This window comes from Tinamus guttatus, unplaced genomic scaffold, assembly GCF_059628265.1.
Source record: "Tinamus guttatus ecotype Peru unplaced genomic scaffold, ASM5962826v1 Tinamus_guttatus_pri_ptg000513l, whole genome shotgun sequence".
Lineage (NCBI taxonomy): Eukaryota > Metazoa > Chordata > Aves > Tinamiformes > Tinamidae > Tinamus > Tinamus guttatus.
This window is the reverse complement of record NW_028289047.1, coordinates 387,663-411,324: the sequence shown is the minus strand read 5'-3', so window position 1 is coordinate 411,324 and position 23,662 is coordinate 387,663. Positions and strand designations below refer to the sequence as shown.

The 23,662-nt window shown below is 38.5% G+C and overlaps 1 protein-coding gene across 1 annotated transcript; it reads left to right on the top strand.

Annotated features, from left to right (window-relative positions):
• The first annotated feature begins 169 nt into the window (after nucleotides 1-169).
• SMC2 (structural maintenance of chromosomes 2) lies at nucleotides 170-22,900 on the top strand. Its single transcript, XM_088533662.1, has 24 exons — nucleotides 170-337; nucleotides 598-747; nucleotides 1,389-1,511; nucleotides 6,392-6,430; nucleotides 6,604-6,714; nucleotides 6,889-6,933; nucleotides 7,538-7,771; nucleotides 8,368-8,517; nucleotides 9,162-9,395; nucleotides 10,134-10,293; nucleotides 10,810-10,927; nucleotides 11,624-11,762; nucleotides 12,036-12,155; nucleotides 12,477-12,681; nucleotides 14,032-14,167; nucleotides 15,274-15,398; nucleotides 17,111-17,304; nucleotides 17,564-17,707; nucleotides 17,974-18,168; nucleotides 18,720-18,920; nucleotides 19,632-19,748; nucleotides 20,997-21,157; nucleotides 22,113-22,260; nucleotides 22,712-22,900. Exons 1-24 carry the CDS (start codon nucleotides 170-172, stop codon nucleotides 22,898-22,900), a joined length of 3,606 nt encoding a protein of 1,201 aa, XP_088389788.1.
• Nucleotides 22,901-23,662: the final 762 nt, after the last annotated feature.

Genomic DNA, 23,662 nt, shown 5'->3' with positions numbered 1-23,662 from the left:
GCATTCACATGCAGAAAACTACATGTCATTTCTAGGCACACTTTTTGCTCAGGTGCGTAATTTATTTACTTATTTATTTTAGTATTGTTTACATATTTATTTTGGCAGGCTGATTTGTTTTTTTCTTTTGAAATACCCAGGTGGTCTGGTCCTTTAGGATCCTGGGAAGATGCACATAAAATCAATAGTTATTGAAGGGTTTAAATCCTATGCTCAGAGGACAGAAATTAATGGTTTTGATCCATTATTCAATGCCATTACTGGCTTGAATGGCAGTGGCAAGTCCAACATCTTGGACTCCATCTGTTTCCTCCTGGGCATCTCCAACCTGTCTCAGGTAAGGAGGCGGTGGTGGGTTTGTATTTCTTCTATCAGTGGCTTTTTAGTTTGTTTTTCCCTTGAATAATCTCTTCTGGAAGAGTTTGGTTTATTCATTCAGGTTTTCAAAGCTAAAAGCTGATATTTTTCAGTGCTGATTGCTCTTATATTGTTTGAAATAAAAATTTTGTCAATATAATACAGTGCTGTAGTATGCCCATTGAAGATATGCAGAGACTGTGTTTCAGAAAAAATGCACAGATCTGTTCATATATTTAGGTGCGAGCTGCCAACCTGCAAGATCTAGTTTATAAAAATGGGCAAGCTGGCATCACCAAAGCAACTGTTTGTATCACCTTTGATAATTCCGACAAGACACGAAGTCCACTGGGGTTTGAAGCTCACAAGGAAATTACTGTCTCTAGGCAGGTGAGTTTCTCTTTGTTCAGAAATCTGCATGTATTTCTAAAATTTACAATAGAGTGGCCTTCAAGAAAAAGATGGTTTAAGTACCTGAGGTGGTTTATTTTTTGCAGTTAAAGAAATGCTTCTAGTGAAGTTAGTAAGAAACTACTGAAATGGATCCAGTACACTGGATCCTTAGTAATTATTCCGATTTTGAAATGCATTATATCAATATTTTTCCTTGCATTTGCAAAGAAGCATAGTTACAGTGGAACAACATTCCTGAAGAAAGTTATTTTCTATTTAATTTTTATCTTCTGTTTCCATTTTTTTCATCCTGTAATTTGTGAACAGTGGGTTAAACTTATTTCCTAAGATCAGAGAAACTATTAAGATTACATAAAAAGTTGTGACATCTCATGATTCTTTTTTTTTTTTTTTTTTTTTGTCAAAAATAAAAATGACCACCTCAGTGGCTAGTTTCTCTCTCTTTTATGTTACATGTTTAAATTATCTCTTTGGTTTAATAGAATCTGTTCCCTTGTCAGGTATACTCATATATATGTTATATACATAAATAGAATTTGTTGAACTTTTGGTTCTTGTAATTTGTTGCCACAATATCAAGCAATTTTGGAATCCTTTGTTTCTTTTCTTCTGTCCAGGTGGTCGTTGGAGGTAGAACTAAATATCTTTTAAACGGTGTAAATGCTTCCAACGCTCGTGTGCAGGATCTCTTCTGCTCTGTCGGACTCAATGTCAATAACCCCCACTTTCTTATAATGCAGGTATTGTGCACATCTTTCTAAAATATCCAAAGAATAGAAATAATGCAAAACTTGAGGGATGAGAAGGAGTGGAAGAACAGATCATTTCATATTCCTGTAAAAATAACAGATCTTTATCAGTAGTTAACATTTGTAGTACAACTGAACTGGTTTGGCTATAAAATGCAATTTTCAGCTCTCCCTTTACTCCTCTTCAGATTTGTTTTTATAGTGAGCTTTTATGAAAGTACATGTCTGCATTAGTATCATAGAATGCTTAATGTTGGAAGGGACCTCTAGAGGTCACCTAGTCCAACCCCCCTGCACATGCAGGGTCACCTAGAGCACGTGGCACAGGACTGCGTCCAAGCGGGTTTTGAAGATCTCCAGAGAAGGAGACTCCACAACCTCTCTGGGCAGCCTGTTCCAGGGCTCTGTCACCCTCACAGGAAAGAAATTTTTCCTTAAGTTCCTATGGAACTTTTGATGCTTCAGTTTGTGGCCATTACCTCTAGTTCTGTCGGTAGCCACCAGTGAAAAGAGGCCAGCACCATCCTCCTCACTGCCTCCCTTGAGGTACTTGTAGACACTGATCAGGTCCCCTCTCAGCCTTCTCTTCTCCAGGCTGAACAGGCCCAGCTCCCTCAGCCTCTCCTCATAGGGCAGATGTTCCAGGCCCCTGATCATCCTTGTAGCCCTGCGCTGGACTCTCTCCAGCAGCTCCACATCCCTCTTGTACTGTGGGGCCCAGAACTGGACACAATACTCCAGATGCGGCCTCACCAGGGCTGAGTAGAGGGGCAGGATCACCTCCCTCGACCTGCTGGAGACGCTCTTCTTAATGCACCCCAGGATCCCATTGACCTTCTTGGCCACGAGGGCACACTGCTGCCTCATGGTCAACTTATCCACCATGACACCCAGGTCCCTCTCTGCAGAGCTGCTCTCCAGAAGGTCGGTCCCCAGCCTGTACTGGTGTCTGGGGTTATTCCGCCCCAGGTGCGGGAACTTGCACTTGGCCTTGTTGAATTGCATGAGGTTTTTCACCGCCCAGTTGTCCAGTCTGTCCAGGTCCCTCTGGACGGCAGCGCAGCCCTCTGGGGTATCGGCTACTCCTCCCAGTTTGGTATCATCAGCAAACTTGCTGAGGGAGCACTCTGTGCCTTCATCCAGGTCATTGATGAATAAATTGAACAGGACTGGCCTGAGGACTGACCCTGGGGGTCACCGCTAGCTACAGGCCTCCAACTAGACTCTGCACCGCTGATCACCACTCTCTGGGCCCTGCCATCCAGCCAATTCCTAATCCACCTCACTGTGCACTTATCTATCCCACACTCCTGGAGCTTGCCCAGGAGGATGTTGTGAGGGACGGTGTCAAAAGCCTTGGTGAAGTCGAGATAGACAACATCCACCGCTCTCCCCTCATCTATCCAGCCCTTCATTCCATCATAGAAGGCTATCAGGTTAGTCAAGCATGATTTCCCCTTGATGAATCCATGCTGACTATTCCTGAGCACCTTCTTGTCCTCCATGTGCCTGGAGACAAGGGCCAGTATGAGCCGTTCCATCACTTTTCCAGGGATGGAGGTGAGGCTCACTGGGCTGTAGTTGCCTGGGTCCTCCTTCTTGCCTTTTTTGAAGACTGGTGTGACATTGGCCTTCTTCCAGTCCTCCAGCACTTCACCCGTTCTCCAGGACCTTTTGAAGATGATGGAGAGAAGCTTAGTTATGACATCCGCCTGCTCACGCAGCCCTCTGGGGTGCATCCCATCAGGGCCCATGGATTTGTGGGTATTGAGTTTCCTTGGGTGTTCTCTGACCCAATCTTCCTCTACCCAGGGCAAGTCTTCCTCTCCTTGGGCTTCTTCTCTTGTCCCTAGGGCCTGGGGCTCTAAAGGGCTGCCCTTGGTAAACACCAAAGCAAAGGCGGCGTTCAGCACCTCTGCTTTTTCTGTGTTATTCAGAACCAGAGTACCCACCCTGTTCACCAGCAGACCCACATTTTCCCTGATCTTCCTTTTGCTGTTCATATATTTGAAGAAGTTTTTCTTGTTATTTTTAACATCCCTTGCCAGATTGCGTTCCAAACGTGCCTTCGCTTTCCTTGTCGCATCTCTGCATTCCCTGACAACAATCCTGCATTTCTCCCATGGCCCCTGTCCTTTTTTCCACATTGTGCATACCACCTTCTGCTTGAGCATTGCCACAAGCTCCCGGCTCATCCACACGGGTCTCCTGCCCTCTCTGCCTGACTTCTTACACACAGGGATGCACTGTTGCTGGGCGTGGAGGAAGAGCTGCTTGAAAACTAACCAGCTCTCTTGGGCCCCCCTTCCTTCTAGAGCTCTAGCTCTGGATCTTCCAAGGAGGTCTCTGAAGAGGCTAAAGTTGGCCCTCCTGAAGTCCATGGTTGCAAGGCTACTTACAGCCCTGCCTCTTCCTTGTTGGATCCTGAATTCCACCAACTCATGGTCACTGCAGCTGAGGCTACACCCCACCTTCACATCTCCAACAAGTCCCTCTCTATCTGTTAGTATGAGGTCCAGTAGGCCACCTCTCCTCATTGGCTCCTCCACAGCCTGCATCAAAAAGTTATCAACACTCTGCAGGAGCCTCCAGGACTGTTTGTGCCTGGCTGTGTTGTCCTTCCAGTTGATGTCAGAGTAGTTGAAGTCCCCCATGAGAAGCAGGGCCTGTGACCGTGAGGCAACATCCAGCTGTCTATAGAAGGCCTCATCAACGTCCTCATCCTGGTCAGGTGGCCTGTAGCAGACACCCACCACAGTGTCTCCCACATTAGCCTGCCCTCTAATCCTTACCCACAAGCTCTCAAGTCGCTCATCCTCCACTCCCAGGTTGAGCTCCATGCATTCCAGTTGCTCTCTCACATAAAGAGCAACTCCACCACCTCGCCTTCCCAGCCTGTCCTTCCTAAAGAGCACGTAGCCTTCCATGGCAGCGCTCCAGTCGTGTCAGCTATCCCACCATGTCTTTGTGATTCCAATGAGATCATGACGCTGGGACTGCACACAGATCTCCAGTTTGTCCTGCTTGTTCCCCATGCTTCGTGCATTGGTGTACAGGCAATTCAGGGAAGTAACGGAGCTTGCAGGTTTCCCAGGAGGGGTGAAAGAGGACCCTCTATAATCACATCCTATCCTCACGTCCCCACTACCATACTCCCGCTGGATGCCATCTGACCTTGGCTATGTGATACTGATTGCCCTGTCTGTGTGACATTCCCCTTCCCCCTTCTCGTGTAGTTTAAAGCCCTCCTAACCAGGTTGGCCAGCCTTTTGGCAGAGAGACACGTGCCCTTGTTGCTGAGGTGGTTCCCATCATTCCCCACTAGCTGGTGCTCATCAAACAGATTCCCATGGTCATAGAAGCCAAAACCCTGTTGCCAAGCCCAGCGGCGCAGCCAGTTGTTAATCTGCTATACCTGCCTTCCCCTCCTTGAATCCATTCCACTCTTTGCTGGGATAGAAGAGAACATAACCTGGGCTCCATACCTTTGACAGCCATCCCTAGGGCTCTGAAATCTTGCTTGATATCCCTCAGTTTCCCCATGGCATCATTAGTGCCCACATGAAACAGTACTAGGGGGTAATAGTCAGACTCCTGGACAAGCCTTGGGAGCCTCTCTGTAACATCCTTTATTCGGGCCCCTGGCAAGTAGCAGACCTTTCTGATAAGGGGTCCAATCTGAATATTGGTGCCTCCGTGCCCTGCAGCAGGGAGTCACCCGTGACGATCATCCGCCGCTTCTTCCGGGTGCTCTTTTATCCTTAGGGAGAGCAGGCTCAGGGCATGGACCTGACTGCCTCTCTGTAGACAGCCCCCTAAATGGGCCTTGGTTCATGACCTCATCTATCTGATCCCCAAGTTCCAGGGCCTCGTACCTGTTGGATGTGGTCACAGTGGGCTGTGGAAGGGTTCTCCTGCCACTTTCAATAGAGACCTGTTTCCGTTGTTGTTCGTCCCTTGATACAGTTATTTCTGCCCCCCTGCCCTATGGCAAGAGGGTACTGGATTTACAGACCCAATTCGGGGGTTCTCTAAGTGGCTTTTCTGGGAAGACTGCAGAACGCAGCTCCACCAGTCTATTTCTCTTTCACATTCCCTGATGGCCCTCAGCCTTTCTATCTCCTCCTTTATCTTCACCACCAGGCTGAGCAGGTTGTCCACCTGCTCACACCTAAGGCAGGCAACGTTTTCGCTACTCTCCGGTAACATGGAGAGGCTATTAGTGGAGAACATGGAGAACTCATTAGCATCTAAATGAATTATTTTTTTTATTAACCCATCTTTTGATGCCAATTGCAATTTTTTTTTTTGGCTATTTTCAAGCTACATGTTGCTCTTACTATTGCGTTAGAAGACGAAGTATTTTTTCATTTCAAGTTAGACAATGTTGTGTACAAAGTTGATAACTTTTTTTTAAGTTGCCATGAACAAAGCTGGCCAGGTGAAAAGACTCTCATAAGCATCAGCAGAGGGACAAGGAATTAAAACAGAACAGGATTTACTGTTTCTAATAACATTGTTACAGTTTCCTACTTCACCATAGTAACATGCAACCAAGTCTCCAGTAAGACAGTCTGTGTTTAAGGATTTACTTAAGATTGGCAAGTTGGTAAGCACAATATTGCTTTATTAGATATAAATAGGAATTTGGAATACTTCAGCTGATAAGCTTGAAACTATCCTTATAGCTTAAGGAATGTGACTTATATTTGTTTGAACTTCCAAAAAAAAAAAAAAAAAGGAATAGAAGCAAAACTAGAAGCAAATCCTGGCAATAAATAAGTGTTTAAGCTTGAAATGTAATGCATCAGTGTATTTTATACTATAGCATGGTTCGCCAACACCATTCTTGTTTCATCTCTTTTCACCAGGGACGAATTACCAAAGTGCTGAATATGAAACCAGCAGAGGTAAGAATTTTGTGGGAGTTTTTTTCCTCAAGTTCTACTGGTTTAATTCGAATGACAATAATCAGTATCTTGGAAAAGTTGTGAGGCATAAGTTGTTCAGCTTAGTTTTGTGCTTATCATATTTTACTTGATAATGAAAAAAATCACATTTCTGTCACATTGTTTTATTTTAGATTTTAGCTATGATTGAAGAAGCTGCTGGCACTAGAATGTACGAATGCAAGAAAATAAACGCTCAGAAAACCATAGAGAAAAAGGAAGCCAAACTGAAAGAAATTCAAAGGGTACTGTATGTTGAAAGTGTACCTTATTTTTTGGTTCTGAAAGATAATAAAATAACTAGTCTAGCATGCTTTTAATTTATAGAATACTTTTTTTTTCTGCATCTGCAACTAGATACTTAAAGGTTTAAGAACTGCAAAAATCTGTAAGTAAATGTGTTCTGTCTTCTGTTTCAGGTCTTAGAGGAGGAGATCACTCCAACTTTACAGAAGCTGAAAGAGGTAATAAAGATTAGAAGAGTGGGCAGAGGCCTTAGAATACTGAAAAAAATAGGTTTAATTGTTTGAACTAGTGTGTAGGACTAAAAACCAATGTATGTGGCTAAAAAATAACGTGTTCTCAAGTTTTATAAAGTTCTTCAGTGCTCTAAAAACCCTTTATTTCCTGACCAAACACTGAAGACATGACATTCAGGTTTTGAAAGGAATTCTGGAAGAAAATGCAGGAGAAGCAAGAAAACAAACAATACTACATCAAAATAGTAAATAAATGGTGTCTCTGTTCTTTAAAAATGTCTAAAGGTTATATTTTCACTTTATAGTCAATTTATGGTCATTGTTTTATCCAAGATCTTCCTAAGCAGGCCCATGAGGTACAATACTAAAAATATATTTTTGAACATGGAGAATCTTTCCCATCTTCCTGTGTACATACTGCGAAACATGAAAACAGACCGTTCTTATTGCCATTCATGTAACAAATAATGGTATTAGAAATACTTTGTAACAAACAATAAAGGCGGTAGAACCACTAAGAAACTTTCTATAATGGTCCCAGGTAATATTTATTATTATTTTTACCTTAATCATCATGTCTTCTTTTCAGGAACGATCATCCTATCTAGAGTACCAAAAAGTAACACGAGCAATAGAGCACTTAAGCCGACTGTATGTTGCTTATGAGTTTGTTCTGGCTGAAGAGACAAAGGCGCGCTCCTCTGATGCATCAAAGGACATGACAGCTAGTGTAGAAAAGGTTCAGAAATCAATAGCAGAGAGTGAAACTAAAGTGAGACAACTTAATGAAGAAATAGCAGAACTTGAGAAGAAAAGGGACGAGGTATGTGGGAAAGCAGGCATGCAATTATGTAAGTGTGTTAATTTCAAGAGTTGTATGAGAGATAAAAATTCACATCTAGAAAAAAATGAATTATCTTTTTATTATATATTAGCCATTGCCTACAAACATCCATTTAACAGTTTCATTTTTGATTGAAATGTTTTATTTCCAATGCCTATAATTAATAGAAACAATTCTTTTCCTCTTCTTTCCTCTGTACATTTGGTAATGAACTTTGCCAGATTGATTTTCCCCATTTTGTTGGTGTCTTAAAAAATATATAAAGTGAGATTAGTGAGTTAGGTAAAGTGAGTGGAAATCAATACTGATCTCCAGTTTTGGGGCATAAGAATTGTTTGGATACCAGATATCTGAGGAGCTTTCAAATGCCTAAATGTGGTTTTTGTACAAGGACAGTGTTCAGTGATAACTGATAATGTGCTGCCTAAATGGCTTCAGGCTAGTTTAGATTTTTGGCTGTGGAAAAAGTGTTTTTGACTGGATTGCCTTGGAATCTGCTGCCTGCCGAGGCTCATCAAATGTTCATCTTCATCTGTTTAAACATAGCTGAACCAATTTCTTTTGTTTGATTGAAGGAATTTGGAGGTACTCTTCGTTCATTAGAACATGCCCTTTCAGAAGTTCAGAGAGTTGCTACTAGAGCACAAAGTGGTCTTGATCTCAAGAAGCAAAACTTAAAAAGTGAAGAAAATAAACGTGAAGAACTGTTAAAAAGCATGGAGGAGGTAAGACCTTTGTATATAGTTTTTTTAAACAGAAGATATGTTCTTCAGATGCAAGGGTGTAAAAAAGAGTTCTTATATTTTCAAAGTTGATCAGCAAGATTGGTATCAGGAAAGCAGAAACAAATGCTGATGGCACTACTTGATTTGTGTATGGTGCAAGTGGTGTGTTCCCATTGCAAACAGAAGCAGAGTGTGGGTAGAAAGTAGAACTGTTGGCTGTTGCCAATTTTCTTTTAAACCCAGGAAAGATCCTGGCAACACTTTAAATATTTTGCACTCTGGAAATGTGGTGATCTTTACATTGAAGGAAAAACTCCAGGCTTCAGATGCTTGAAGTTTATGCTTTTAATGCAAGAGCTTTAATGCTTTTTTCTTGATAGATATTAGGAAGAAAATGCTATTTTTGCTAGTTCTGGGGCAGTTGTCATCACTTTATATATTCCTAATCTTGTCACAAGTCGTCAAGCGCAAGTACATGTTTGAAATATGCAAAGACAGACTGTAAAAACCACAGTTTGACAGTGTTATAGAAATCTCTCTGGACAAAGTCATTCATAGCTCCACTTCTAAACAATGTAGATTTAATATCAAGGGACTGAAGTTGACCTCTTTTTTAAAATTTTTGTCCCTCCATTTTTAAAAAGGATTCTAAAGCATTAATATCAAAGGAGAAAGAACTAAAGAAAATGCAGGAAGGACTAAGTGCTTTACAGGAAGCAAGTGAAAAAGATGCAGTTGATTTAGCTGTAGCACAAAAACATTTTAATGCTGTGTCTGCGGGCCTGTCCAGCAATGGTGATGGTGAAGAAGCTACTCTCGCTGAACAAATGATCATGTGCAAAAATGAAATCAGCAAATTGGTAACAGAAGCCAAACAGGTAAGAATCAAAGCTCTGCCTTTCTCAGATACCCTTTCTGTTTCTCTGAAATTTATGTAGGTTGACATGTGCATTAAAGTGACTTCTAAAACAGGTTGTGAAAATCCTCATAAGATAGAAAAATCCATACAGTATTGCTGTAAGAAAAAAAAAAAGAAATTAGGATTTGAGAGAGAATTAAGGGTTCATGTTACTTGCATCACTGACAGTAGTGGATAAGGAGAAACCCATATAACAACCCAAGATGTGCATCCACATTAAGTTATTTCTACAGCAAAACTAAAAGAATCAGAATAAAGTTGCCTGAGACTGAACAGAATTCAGAAGGACCTGTTTTATACTCAGTTAAATTATGTGCTATTCACACAATCAAAACAGACACCATTTATATTTTCTAAAAGTTACTGTAGTAGTTTTCACTGATGACTTTAAATTTTCAAAGTTAAAAGTAAAGCTTCTCTGTCTCATTTAAAGAAAAACAACCCAACAAAAAATATTATCTTGGAAAAATAAGGACAGCAGCTGTGTCTCACTTGTTCATGCTGTTTCTTCCTCTTTATTGATATTATATTGGTCCGATAAACAAACATTGTAGCTCATATTGTTTTTTTTCACACTTCTTCAACCAGTGCAAGGTTTCTCAAACTGTGTAAGCAGCAAATTAGTGCAAGCATCTAAAATATGCATCCACCAGATTGTTTGAAAAACTTTCATTTCTTTGTTCTGATTCTGTGGTAGGCTGAAATGAAGTTGAAATATACACAAAAAGAATTAAAGACAAAACAAGCTGAAGTGAAAAAGATGGATGAGGGCTACAAGAAAGATCGAGAAGCATTTGAAACTGTAAGAAAAATGAAAGAAAATCTTGAAAATGAAATGAAGAGGCTGAACTATGAAGGTTTGTACAGACCTTAGGTGCCTAATTTAGGGGGAATCTGGGTAGGAATATTAAAGGATATATAAGAGCATGTATGCTGCTTTCATGCCTTGAGAAATTTATTTAATAAAAGCACTACAGATCTCTTACCTTCCACAGAAATCAAAGCCTCTAATGTTTGAGTTTAAAATTAGAAGAAAGATAGAATGTTAGATTTCTCTTTCCTCTCTGCTCTTAAAACTCCTAGTAAAGGTTTAATTCTCATTTGGTCTAATGTTTTTTTTGTGGAAGCTGAAGTTATCCTGCTCAGAAGCACGATGCCTGATATCTGAAATAACCCTGAGAAGCATATGAGACTTTCTTTTCTGTGTGTTTCATAATGTGTTGGTGTTAATAAACTGAAATTTTAAAAATAATTTAAGTACTTTCAATTAAGTATCTTCTGTATACATGTAGTTTATCAGTGTAGTGTACCACTTTTTAATCTGCATTGTATCTGTGCTCTGGATACTCAGTGAACTGTTTTATTCAACTCAGACATGAAAGAAGAAACACTCTCAGCAAAAAAGAAGGAATTGACTCGTGATATCACTCGGCTGAGAGAATTATATGAAAGCTTAATGACAAGGTTCCCCAGTCTAAATTTTGAATACAGGTAAGGTCTCTGGGTCATCCTAAAACAGATTAAAAGTGCTTCTTAGGACAATTTATGCATGGATTGTGTGATTTAGGATGATTCCGTTGCTTTGGTAGCTGTTGGTTTTCTTCTTTTGTCTGTGCATAGTGATCATCTTAACTGAGGCAAGTGTAGGAGGGGAAGACTAAAGGTCAGAAAATGTTAGCTGAATTAATGACCAGCAAGGAAAATTTTGAATTGCAGCTTTATCAAAGTCACTTGAACTGAAAAAAAATTGTAAGTTGGAATTTGCAAACTATAGCTCTGCTTTAAAGTTCAGGATTTTATTTTATTTTTTAAACAATCAAACGAACAAAAATAAGACTACTGTTTAAGCCTTTACTGCAATACATAACCACTATGTTTCAGAAAGTCCTCCCTAGTGATTATGAATAGATTCACCCTGTGGAACTCAACACTGTATCTTTCTTTGCCAGTCAAAGTTATGTACTTTATTTTTAAAATGGGTAGAATTTGCACATACATGTAGTTTTGCTGGTTTATTATGACTGGTTGAAGAAAATGCTCTGAATTACATAGTTTAACTTTTTTCTTTTGTCACAGAATTTAAGTCTCTTACAGAGCTATAATAAGTTGTATGATTTTTAATAACACTTTTTAAAAAAGAAATAATGAAGAAAACCGTACCTCTGATATAATTAATTATATTTTAAGGGATCCAGAAAAATACTGGGATCGAACCCTTGTGAAAGGCCTTGTTGCATCCCTTATCATTGTGAAAGACATATCCACAGCAAAAGCCCTAGAAGTGGTGGCTGGAGGAAAACTCTATAACATTGTTGTGGACACAGAGGTATGCTTATTAATTTAATATGAAAGTGCAAATATTCTAACATGTGATTCATGTTAGAAATACTATGTTTTATAACTGATTACTCAAGAGTACCTTGGGTGAATGAAGATGTTAGATCAATAGGATCAAGCACAGTTGTTAACAACAGTAAACTTGTATTATTCCTATTACAATTCCATATTTTTGAGTTTATAAATCTAATTTTAATTAATCTTTAATTTTTTTAAAGTGAATTATATAGTCATGCACGCTGTATAATGTTTTTTACTCTAGGCTACTGGTAAAAAACTTTTGGAAAATGGTGGACTAAAGAGGCGATACACTGTCATTCCACTAAACAGAATTTCAGCCAGGTGTATTGCACAAAAAACTATCCAACTGGCTAAAAATTTGGTATGTAAATAAAAGCTTTATTTTGCTTGACATCTTTATTTATTTGTTTTTCTTTAGAGCTAAAAACCCAGTCTTGGTAATTTTACATTTATAAACATTTATTTGGGGCCTGAGGGCATCCTGATTCAATTGCTTCCTTTGTAATTTTGAAATTGCTCGTTTACATCAGAATTCATGATATTGAATTATTATTCTATTTTTAATAAGATTTTGTTGCAATAGCAATGTTCCTAGTAGGCATCTTTATCAAAAGATGCCAGAAATGGAATTTGAAAAGCTTACAATATTTGGCATACTAACGTCATTTCTGTCAATTCCTAGGTTGGCAATGATAACTTGCATTTGGCTCTTTGTCTTATTGAGTATGAACCTGAACTGCAGAAGGCCATGGAATATGTGTTCGGAACAACATTTGTCTGTGACAGCATGAATAACGCCAAGAGAGTGACCTTTGACAAAAGAATAATGATAAAAAGTGTTACGCTTGATGGAGAAACTTTTGACCCCCAGGGCACTCTAAGTGGAGGCAACTACTGTTTTTGTTCATATGATAACACTGTGTTTGTGTTGGTTTGCTTCCTGCTCTGCACATTTTTTTGTTTGATTTTTTTTTTAGTATAAAAATGATCATACAATCATAGAATGCTTAAGGTTGGAAGGGACCTCTAGAGGTCATCTAGTCCAAACCACCTGCACACTCAGGGTCACCTAGAGCACGTGGCACAGGACTGTGTCCAAGCGGGTTTGGAAGCTCTCTGGAGAAGGAAACTCCACAACCTCTCTGGGCAGCCTGTTCCAGGGCTCTGCCACCCTCACTGTAGACAAATTTTTTCTTAAGTTCCTGTGGAACTTTTGATGCTTCCGTTTGTGGCCATTTCCTCTAATTCTGTCAGTGGCCACCAGTGAAAAGAGGCCAGCACCATCCTCCTCACTGCCTCTCTTGAGGTACTTATAGACACTGATCAGGTCCCCTCTCAGCCTTCTCTTCTCCAGGCTGAACAGGCCCAGCGCCCTCAGCCTCTCCTCATAGGGCAGATGTTCCAGGCCCCTGATCATCCTCGTAGCCCTGCGCTGGACTCTCTCCAGCAGCTCCACATCCCTCTTGTGCTGTGGGGCCCAGAACTGGACACAATACTCCAGATGCGGCCTCACCAGGGCTGAGTAGAGGGGCAGGATCACCTCCCTCGACTTGCTGGAGATGCTCTTCTTAATGCAGCCCAGGATTCCATTGGCCTTCTTGGCCACGAGGGCACACTGCTGCCTCATGGTCAACTTGTCGTCCACCATGACACCCAGGCCCGTCTCTGCAGAGCTGCTCTCTAAATGCTTTATTTGAGCAAAGACATGGTCTGTATCTCTTTAAACTGAAATTAGAATATAATTAGAATAGGAAAGGAACATTAATGGCAAGCTGTTTGCATAAAGAAGTTTTGATTTAAAATACTTAAATACTTACTTGACTACAGAGTTTTCTTAAAAAGAGTTGAGAGGAAATACTTCAAATTCAAGCACTTGTTAATGAGGTAAATCAAAGTGTGAAAATTTGATGTATTTTACATGAATGTATGTATTTTTATATATATTTTCATACTTTTTTAAAAAATACATAAATGTATTTTTAGTATGTAGGGTTTGGGGACTTTAACTTTCATGATAAAATGTGCTCTATCACAACTGACAATCATTGTAAATCTTTCCTGTTTGGGTATGTGTGTATTGTTTGTTTGTTTTCTCTCCTGTTTTATTGTTTTCTTTTGTAACTAACACGCATCTGCAGCCTGCCTCACCAGTATGATTTAGATTTCATTATTTGCTGGTGCTGAATTCACTAGTCTGATTTCTACTAGCTTGGATTTGCTTTTTTCTTCATTTACAGGTTCAAGCTCAGGGGCTGCACCAATATTGTCTAAAGTTCAAGAAATTAAAGAAGTTCAGAAAGAACTCAGAGAAAAGGAATTTGAACTTAAAACTGTAGAAAATGAGCTGATAAATTTAAAGAATGTTGCTGAAAAGTAAGTGCTACCTTACGTAAATACCTGTTTTTTTTTATATGATTGTAATTTTAAGACTTTTAGAGAGTATAAGGCCTCTTGAGAAGTTTGTGTGCAGAACAGATGAACTGTTTTCTGTCCAACAGAAACTGTTGGAAACAATTTACAGGAAAAACAGAAGAAACCAACAAACATGCTTGACTTTGTTTGTACAACAATAATAGTTTAAACAAAAACAATTTTAGCATGTGATATCATCTATTTGAAATATGTTCAAGGTTTCCAAAGTTCACATTAAATACACCAAAGAATAGATCTTCTTCGGTCATATTTTGTTACAGATTCTGATAGCTCAAACTTCTTCCAAGAAACAACAAAACTGCTAGAGGAGAATTTCTGGCAGATGCTATTGAAAATATTTAAATTACATTATTTTAAGTATAGTTGTTCTCAGGTACTCTGATTTCAGCTTTAATCAATTACTGTAGATACCCTTAGCAGATGGATAATTGCCTATATTTGGTTAGTTCTATAAAATACCATAAAAAGGATAAAAAGGTTGTGTTTTCTGTACAATATTTATTCGTGGATTCATTTTTCAAATCATTTCTTTTTTTTTTGTTTTTAATCTGTCATCTTGATCACTTTTGAGAAATACGGCCAAAAGGAAAGAGCTAGTTTTACTCAATTGTAATTTTCGTTTAGCATTTCTGACTAAAATCTTCCATCCTGGTGGTTGGTGCCAGACTCCCATTTATCTGTTGCGTTTGTTCTTATGTATCTTTTGGGTCTGCATATATAGTAATTTTAATTGTACATACCTACATGTACTGTACTGAATTGCACATACCTATACTTCATGATGGCCACTAAAGGAAGCACATCATGTAGTTATCTTATCTGTGTGGGCTTATTTGTTTTATAGCCCTTATGAATTTCATAAGTAGGTAGTTTTGGACCAGAAAACACCAAGTTTTCAGCGCTGTCACTTGTCCACTGCAGCACTGTATCTCACTGTATCTTAGACTGGGAATGTAAATTCTTCTATATTTTTGTGTTTCAACATAGAGACCAAAGTGCTGGGAACCCTTCATGAAAGTAGAATTTATCACTTGCTCTCTCCAAAGGTACCGACAACTGAAGCAGCAGTGGGAGATGAAGTGTGAAGAAGCAGAACTACTGCAAGCCAAGCTTCAGCAGAGTGCTTACCACAAACAAGAGGAAGAACTGAATGCCCTGAGGAAAACCATTGGTGAGACAAATCTGTTCTGATTTTTTAATTGAAAAATAGTTGCTGAAAATAAGATGGATATTGCTATGAAAATCCAGATGTTTCCATAGCAAAGTACTTGCTTTGGAAAGCGTATATTTTTAGCTTTGAAAATATTAGCTTAAAATAGCTTGGAATATGTAATAAGTAAAAATTGTAATTAATTAGCGTATGGAGAGATAAAATTCTGAAAGCAAAGGTCATTCTCTTGCCATATAGTTTGTACACTTATTTGGAATTTTATATGCTTTATAATAACTAGAAAAATGGTGTTGCATTAAGATTTTTATATAAAAAAGTGAGTTGGGCAGAGAGGAACCTCATGAGATTCAACAAGGACAAGTGCAGGGTCCTGCACATGGGGAGGAATAACCCCAGGCACCAGGACAGATTAGGGGTTGACCTGCTGGAAAGCAGCTCTACAGAGAGGGATCTGGGAGTCCTGGTTGACACCAAGTTAACCAGGAGGCAGCAGTGTGCCCTCATGGCCAAGAAGGCCAGTGGGATCCTGGCAGCATCAGGAGGAGCGTTGCCAGCAGGTTGAGGGAGGTGATCCTGCCCCTCTGCTCAGCTCTGGTGAGGCCACACCTGGAGTATTGTGTGCAGGTCTGGACCCCACAGTACAAGAAGGACATTGAGCTTCTAGAGAGGGTGCAGTGGAGAGCCACAAAGATGATTAAGGGACTGGAGTATGTATCTTATGAGGAAAGACTAGAAGTGATCTGGGCCTGTTCAGCCTATAGAAGAGAAGTCTGAGAGAGGATCTGATCAGCATGTACAAGTACCTGAGGGAAGAATGTAGGGAGGATGGGGCCAAACTCTTCTCGATGGTGGCCAGTGACAGGACAAGGGGTAATGGGTACAGGTTGAAACACAGGAAGTCCCATCTCCATATGAGGAAAAACTTTACTGTGAGGGTGACAGAGCCCTGGAACAGGCTGCCCAGAGAGGCTGTGGAGTCTCCTTCTCTGGAGATCTTCCAAACCCGCCTGGATGCCACCCTGTGCCACGTGCCTTGGGTGTCCCTGCTGGAGCAGGGGCGTTGAACTCGGTGATCTCTAGAGGTCCCTTCCAACCTCAACCATTCTGTAGTTCTGTGATTCTGTGATAAAGGATTTTATTTGAAATATGACTGGTTTTGCTGCTGTTGATTTTTTTGTTTTGGTTTAGTTTTTGGTCTCCCTCCTGTTCCCCTCATCTTCCCAAGAATCATTGGTTTTATATATCCTTAGTTTGCAATATAAGTGGTTTGATAAGAAAGCTTGGCAAAACGTTGTTTATATAGCTAGAGAAAAACCTAAAAGGAAGGAACTGCAACAGTAATTAAACACTCAAAGGAAAAAAAGAAGGCATAAAGCTGACATATTAAGGATGACATGTGACTTATGTGGTAGCCATTTGAGTGATAAATTTTGACTGTGTTATTTGGCATAAACTTGCCCCTGTGTTTCTTTCTCTCTCTTTTTTTTTTTTTCCCTTTGGCGGGGTGTGGCTTTTTTTCTGTTTGCAACCTTACCACTAATTGATAGCACTAATATACCATCTTAAAAGAGCAATCATTAAAATAGCTGACTGAAATAATTAGCAAGCTTTTTTTTCCTAGTAGAGAAATAAGATGATTTTAGCTGCAATTAAGTATGTAATCCTAAGAATGAGAACAATGTCCAATTTAAGTACTGTACTTCTTGAATCAGAGCAGTGTGAAGAAACTTTACTGAAAACTAAAGAGAGTCAAAAAATAGCAAAAGGAAAATACAAGGTATTGGAGGACAAAATGAAAAATGCAGGAGCAGAGCGGGAAAAAGAACTAAAGGATGCCCAGCAGAAACTAGATGACATAAAGAAAAAAGCAGATGCTTCAAGCGCAAGAATGAAAGAAAAGCAGCAGGTAAAACCTGTGTTAGCAACTTCACAATGCAAAAAGCTTTTGCAGTAAGCAGAAAAGGGCTGCAAAAATTTGATTCTCCTGAAATTCTTGTACATCAGTTTCAGAAAACATTAATGTGTAGTTACTTACATGAAGAAATTGCTGATTCTTCTTTTGTGAGATAATTCCAGTGCTGAAGAACAGCATTTATTACATTGAACTGTAAATTACTGTTTCCATTTAAATATAACCTTTTGTGCTTTTGAACACAACTGTTTAGGAAGTTGATGCATTAGTTCTGGAACTTGAAGAGTTAAAACGAGAACATTGCTCCTATAAACAACAGATGGAGGCTACAGATGAAGCTATCAAGTCCTTCCAGGAACAGGTTAATGCTATGGCAGCTGAGCTGTCCAAGAACAAGGTAAAGTGAATGTGTTTCATTTTCAGGTTTGATGTGATTTGAGGTAACATCCCTAAAAACCTGAATTATAGGGTGCATTTTGTTTGGATTTTATTTGGATATTTTTTCCCCCCAACACACATTTTAAGTTTGGTCTAAGTAGTTATTTTTTGGCTTTATTATGATTTGTGGGTTTTTTCCCTGTCATTCTTTTTCTTAGCAAGTATCTAACAGCAGTTTTTTTAAAAAAGGAGGTCTAATCCATGGCATTCCCATTTCTTTTCCAGGAGTCTGTAGAGAAAGCCCAGAAGGAGCTGGCCAAGCAGAAGGAAACCATTGCTGTACAGGATCAAGAGATAAAAGACAAGTATGAAGAGATGGCAACATACAGAGAACAGAGCAAAGAATTGCAGCTGAAGGTTAAGGAGTTAGAACACAACATTAGCAAACACAAGCAAGAAGCCACTGAAGCTGCTGCTAAGGTATTTCAAAAATGTGCTTTTCCTTGCATCTGGTAAGAAAAAGTGCTCCTTTCTCTCACTGCAGGCAAAGGAAGCAGTAGCTTTTCTTTTATAATATGCATTGTAATATTGGTTGGTAGATCTTTATATGAAATTTTTAAGCAAAAAGCAGTGGAATTTTTAGGAGCTGATCTCTGTTGTCTAAAAGAGCGTATGAGTATAGACTTGCAGAAAACAGACCAGAGTGGAAACACAGTAAGTGAAAAGAAAACTCTAATCTTTTGGACCAACCAGATACTGCTTTTAAAAAAGCTAATATAAAAAGTCAATAGCAATATCTTTTCCAAATACAGAAAAACAAGAATTCCAAGCAGTAAGTGACAAGTATATGTGGAAGCTCCTCTAAATGATTGATTCTTCTGCAATCTTGCAAATCATGTGAAGCCTTGTAGACATACCCACTAATGATGTGTTGGGATAAATAAAAGGTGTAGAATGATGTTAGGATGTTAATTTGCTAACTCTTTTAAAAAAATACAACCTCAGTATGTTTGCTACTTGTATATTTGCAGGTGGCCCAAATGTTGAAGGAATATGAATGGATAGCTTCAGAGAAGGCGCTCTTTGGTCAGCCACAAACAGCCTACGACTTCAAAAACAACAATCCAGAAGAAGCTGGTCAGAAGCTGCAGAAATTGCGGGAGAAGAAAGAGAAGCTGGGACGAAATGTGAACATGAGAGCCATGAATATGCTTTCTGAGGCAGAAGAGAGGGTAAATGTTCTGCACTTTAACCTTAGAGGTTCAACCTTAGAGGTTTCAGAGTGCGGTTTAGCACTATTCTCAATATATTCTGTTGCTGAATGCAGGCAAAACTAATAGTAAAATTTCATGTCATAACCGGACGTCTTTTGTAGAAGCCTCGATACTTTAATTCTACATGATTGAACTATTTGTGCATTAGTAATCTAGGTTAGGCATACTCTTTCTTCACTTTGGACATAAAAATGTCTAATTTTATTCATTCCCCTACATCAGTCTATTTATTCTAAGCTGGCAACAGTAGCAATAAGCAAGTTTTAAAGTATCCATTAGTATTTCAGAATTACATAATGATCATTTTTTTGTTCTGCAACCTTTCATCTATATCCTGAAGTTATTTCAGGACTGTGTGAAACCTGTCAATTGACTTTTTAATCTTACAACTTCTTCAAGACTGTAATTTGTCCATTTTTCTTGTTTGCTTACAAAATTACAAGTAGACTGGAAAAGAAATGCAGTTTTCATAAAGTAATGTTAGTTTTCCTCACTGCTAATTGTTGAAAAAATACAAATAATATCCTAAACCTGAATCCTGCCTACAGTTAAGCGTATGCTTGTGATTTCAGTTTTGTGAATAGTAGCTATTTCATACGTAGAGTTTAATTGTCTTTAATTTTAATGAAATTTGCACCAAATATACTAAAATAATTCTCATTGTGCCAGTACAATGATTTAAGGAAGAAAAAAAGAATTGTAGAGAATGACAAGTCTAAAATTCTTGCAACTATTCAAGAGCTTGACCAGAAGAAAAATGAAGCTTTGCACATTGCTTGGCAGAAGGTATGCCCTTCAAAATCCACTTTTCACATTTTAACATGCATTTATCTTGACATCAAGTTCCTTAGTTTACTATTAGTATAGACTAGTAAGTTTTGAACATTTCTATGAAAATATCCTTATGTCTTATTCCTGAACTAGTCTCCATTCCCTAGTATCTAAATGACAGAAACCCTGCTTTTTCTTCCGTGTTTTCCTATTCTGAGACTAAGGAATGAACTGGGTCTGAGACCTATAAAAAAAGATGTGCAAAATTAAGCTTATCTTTTTTTCCACTCCTTGCCAGTAGAAGTAGAGTTAGGCTACTTGCATGCTGAAATCGTTGCCTCGCACACAGACTGATCTCAGAATGCTGTTTTCTCCGACTTCTTTGTGTGCTTCTGTGTACTTAAATCTCTGTCCAGAATTAAAAATCCTTTTGGTCTCTGACTACATAGCAGTTCCAAACAACTGTGGGCCTGGGCTACAGCTCCTGACTCAGCAATTCAAAGCAATTGAATAAGCCATTCAAAAGTAATCGCTTTGAAGCAATTCAAAGCTCTTGGGTTTTGAGAAGATTTATTAAGGAGAATTTCTAGTCAAATAACTTAAATTGCTCACACATTAAGTATCAGTTTTAATTATTACTGCTAGTATTCGAGATACCATTAAGACAGTCTCACCTAATGACTGCAAAATCTTGTTCAGTCTAAGTCTTTGAATTATATTTAAAACATTAATACGTGATGAAATAAGAACTTCCTCAGGTGCATTTCTTGCCCTATGGATTTGCTAACTGGGTTTGCAAAACTTTATCATATCAACTAACTGGCCATTATTCAAGCACTCCTGAGGGGAGAAAGTGGGGGAAGGATGCCCATGTGTGCTTCTTACACGGAGCTTATACTTTTAATAGTTCTTTCAATTGAGATAAATACCAATTTACTAGTTAATAAATCTGAGATAGGACAAAGCCATTTTCATGGTTGAAAGACAAAATGTTTTTTTTCTTTACATTTGATCCTTCTCAAATGCTGTCTAAAGTGTCCTACATACTTCCCTGTATCTTGCATCTCTTTTCAATATAGAGGAAAAAAAGATTCCATATGCTAACATGTTCTCTGTCCAACATGTGCTAATTATCACATAAGAATTAAATTGGGCAAGAAAGCTACAGCATAATGTGTCTTACTATTGCAGCTCCCACTGGGAGCACGCAGCAGGTCCTGATTTTAAAGTCATTACAAATATCTGTGATCCTCTGACTTACAGGTGAACAAAGACTTAGAGTCCATTTTCTCAACATTACTACCAGGAGGCAAGGTTCTGCTGGCAGCAAGTAACTCTCAGAATATCTTAGAAGGTCTGGAATTCAGAGTGGCCTTAGGAAACGTATGGAAAGATAATTTATCAGAACTTAGTGGAGGCCAAAGGTTTGTACTCTCTGTTTGTTGTTGTTGTTACTGTTTCCGTTTGTCTGTTTGTTTTTCATTGCAGCTATGTATGTGATAAGCCCAAAGCAAAAATGAATCTCTTTACTTGGAAGGAGATTGGTCAAATCAGGGACTATCTCCTTCCAGGTAAAAATAGTAATTTTTTACTTTTCTAATCTGATTTAATACTCAAATATTACTAATTTAGTTCAAGTTAAATCTATTAATATACATGCCTATGAGAGACATTCAGAAACAAACGGAATGTGACTTAGGATATTGTACTGCGTAGCATATAATAGCAGAAAAAATACTGCACAGAGAAGTGACAAAAATGAATATTTATTGCATTAACTCTAGGGAATAGGGAGTTAATGTTGATGCTAAATTCTCCCATTTCTGGGTTGTAGTCTCAAATATCTGTGCAGGCAAGTTCAAAAACTGAATTCAGAAATAGTATGGTGACAAAACTTTCTTCCCTGTTTTTGCTTTAGTACCATCAGGACAGATTTCAGCTGTTACATAGGCCATATGCTCTTTTCACCAGAGTACAGCGGCTTCTAAGAAAAATCTGACAAGTTTAAAAGTAAAAATAGAAGTTAGACAGAGGTGAAATATTAGGTAAAGGATCTTCTAGAGAATAAAGATCCTGAATGTTTCAAGAATTGTAAGTTTTAGAAACAGTACTGTAAATCTCACAATTGAAAATTGGCGAAGTGAAAGCATAATCATAAATACCATAATCTAAGTAACATTTTCTTCTGAGAAAAGATAAAAAAGTATTTTTATCCTATTTCCCATGTCCCATTTTAAAACTGGATTTTGTTAGGAGCTGTCATTCTGTCTCTCTAGGACTCACAGTGTGAAACTGTTTTTGAGAGATTTTCAATCAAACAATTATTTTCATTAGAGAATAATGAAGGGTAAAACACAATTTTCTTTTTCTCTGTGCTAGGTCACTGGTGGCTTTGTCTTTGATCTTAGCCATGCTTCTTTTCAAACCTGCCCCAATTTACATCCTGGATGAAGTGGATGCAGCCCTTGATCTCTCTCATACCCAGAACATCGGGCAGATGCTGCAAAATCACTTCAGACACTCCCAGGTAATGATTGAGGCATTGCATTATTATGATTTTTTTTTAAATACTAATGCTAAAAATCTTTGAATTGAATTCAACTATTTTGTTTTGGGCCCTGTTGAAATAAGCTTGAGAAGTATGCTTACCTCTATTTGGCCATAGGAATGCTTGTTACCAGTACTATGAAATCATTTAAGTGATATTTTGGGACTTTGGAAGATCCTGCATTCTTTGCATAAAACTGATGACACTATTTTCCAATGGCTGGTGTATCAAGGAAGGAGAGCAATAGCAGATATTAACCCAATAGCTCATTCTGTTGTGGTTCATTTATGTTCAGTATATTGAAGAATTATCACCACAATAATAGCCAAATACAGGAACAGGAATCGCTTTATGAGACTTTTCAATTGCTAAATATCCTTATTCAAATTGCAGTGTTCATCCCATTAAGGTTTTATTTCTTTGTTTGTAGTTTATCGTGGTGTCCTTGAAGGATGGGATGTTTAACAATGCAAATGTCCTGTACAAGACCAAGTTTGTGGATGGTGTTTCCACTGTCACAAGATACGAGCAGTCTCAAAGCAGCAAAAAAGACGGCAACAAGAAGAAAAGGCAAAAAGGTGATACGGAAAGAGAAGATTCAAGGATGGGAGATGCCTGACGATTAACTTGGTAATGTCATGAGGAAGCCCAGAAAGGTGAATTTCACTGTTAATGTTACGTTTTAAATTGTTATTAGTTGGATTTTATCACATCTATACCTCTTATCTTTTTACCTGCTTTTAATGTTAGTGGAACTGACCACTTTTACCTGACGCAATTTTATTTTTTAAGCGTTTCCAAACAAATGCATATTAGCAGCAACTTGCTTTGTAAGAGGAACAGCAATAACTATAGCCTTTATGGAGTTTAGAAACCTTCTTGCAAAGTCTAAAAGTACTGCATTTTTCTTGTCAATTCACAAGAAAAAGGTGACAGCTTAATAGTTTTAACTGTGGTAACTTCTTTAAGCAAGATATTAATCACACAATTATTTTGTAAGTTGCTGCATAAATGTATTTTTAATAAATTCAAGTTACAGAAATCATTATGTACTTTGTCTGCAAGCATCTAATGAGAAGTGAATATTTTTTCTCAATCCTGAACTTCTATTTCTTAAATTCTCATTATTTCTGTACATTCTCTGAACTCTGTGTTACACAGTTCACAGAGAATGCAAACATTTGGGGAAAATGCTAACTTTTTATTTTTTTCTTCATTTCTATTTTTCTTCCTTTTGCAAGGAACACGAAAGGTAGGAGTAGAGTCATTGCAGCTGGATTTCTATGGTGACTTGCTTGAAGCAAAGCTAGTGAGTCTAGACTTAAATAAGTGGGCAACCACCCAATCTTTGTGTCACCTTCTTTCATTTTTCAGACTGCAG

Bases quoted from the DNA above. Each gene is read 5' to 3' on its own strand.
- SMC2 (XM_088533662.1), top strand. From the start codon at position 170: ATGCACATAAAATCAATAGTTATTGAAGGGTTTAAATCCTATGCTCAG. The intron at 748-1,388 runs GTGAGTTTCTCT...TCTTCTGTCCAG, and splicing joins AAATTACTGTCTCTAGGCAG to GTGGTCGTTGGAGGTAGAAC. The intron at 9,396-10,133 runs GTAAGAATCAAA...ATTCTGTGGTAG, and splicing joins TGGTAACAGAAGCCAAACAG to GCTGAAATGAAGTTGAAATA.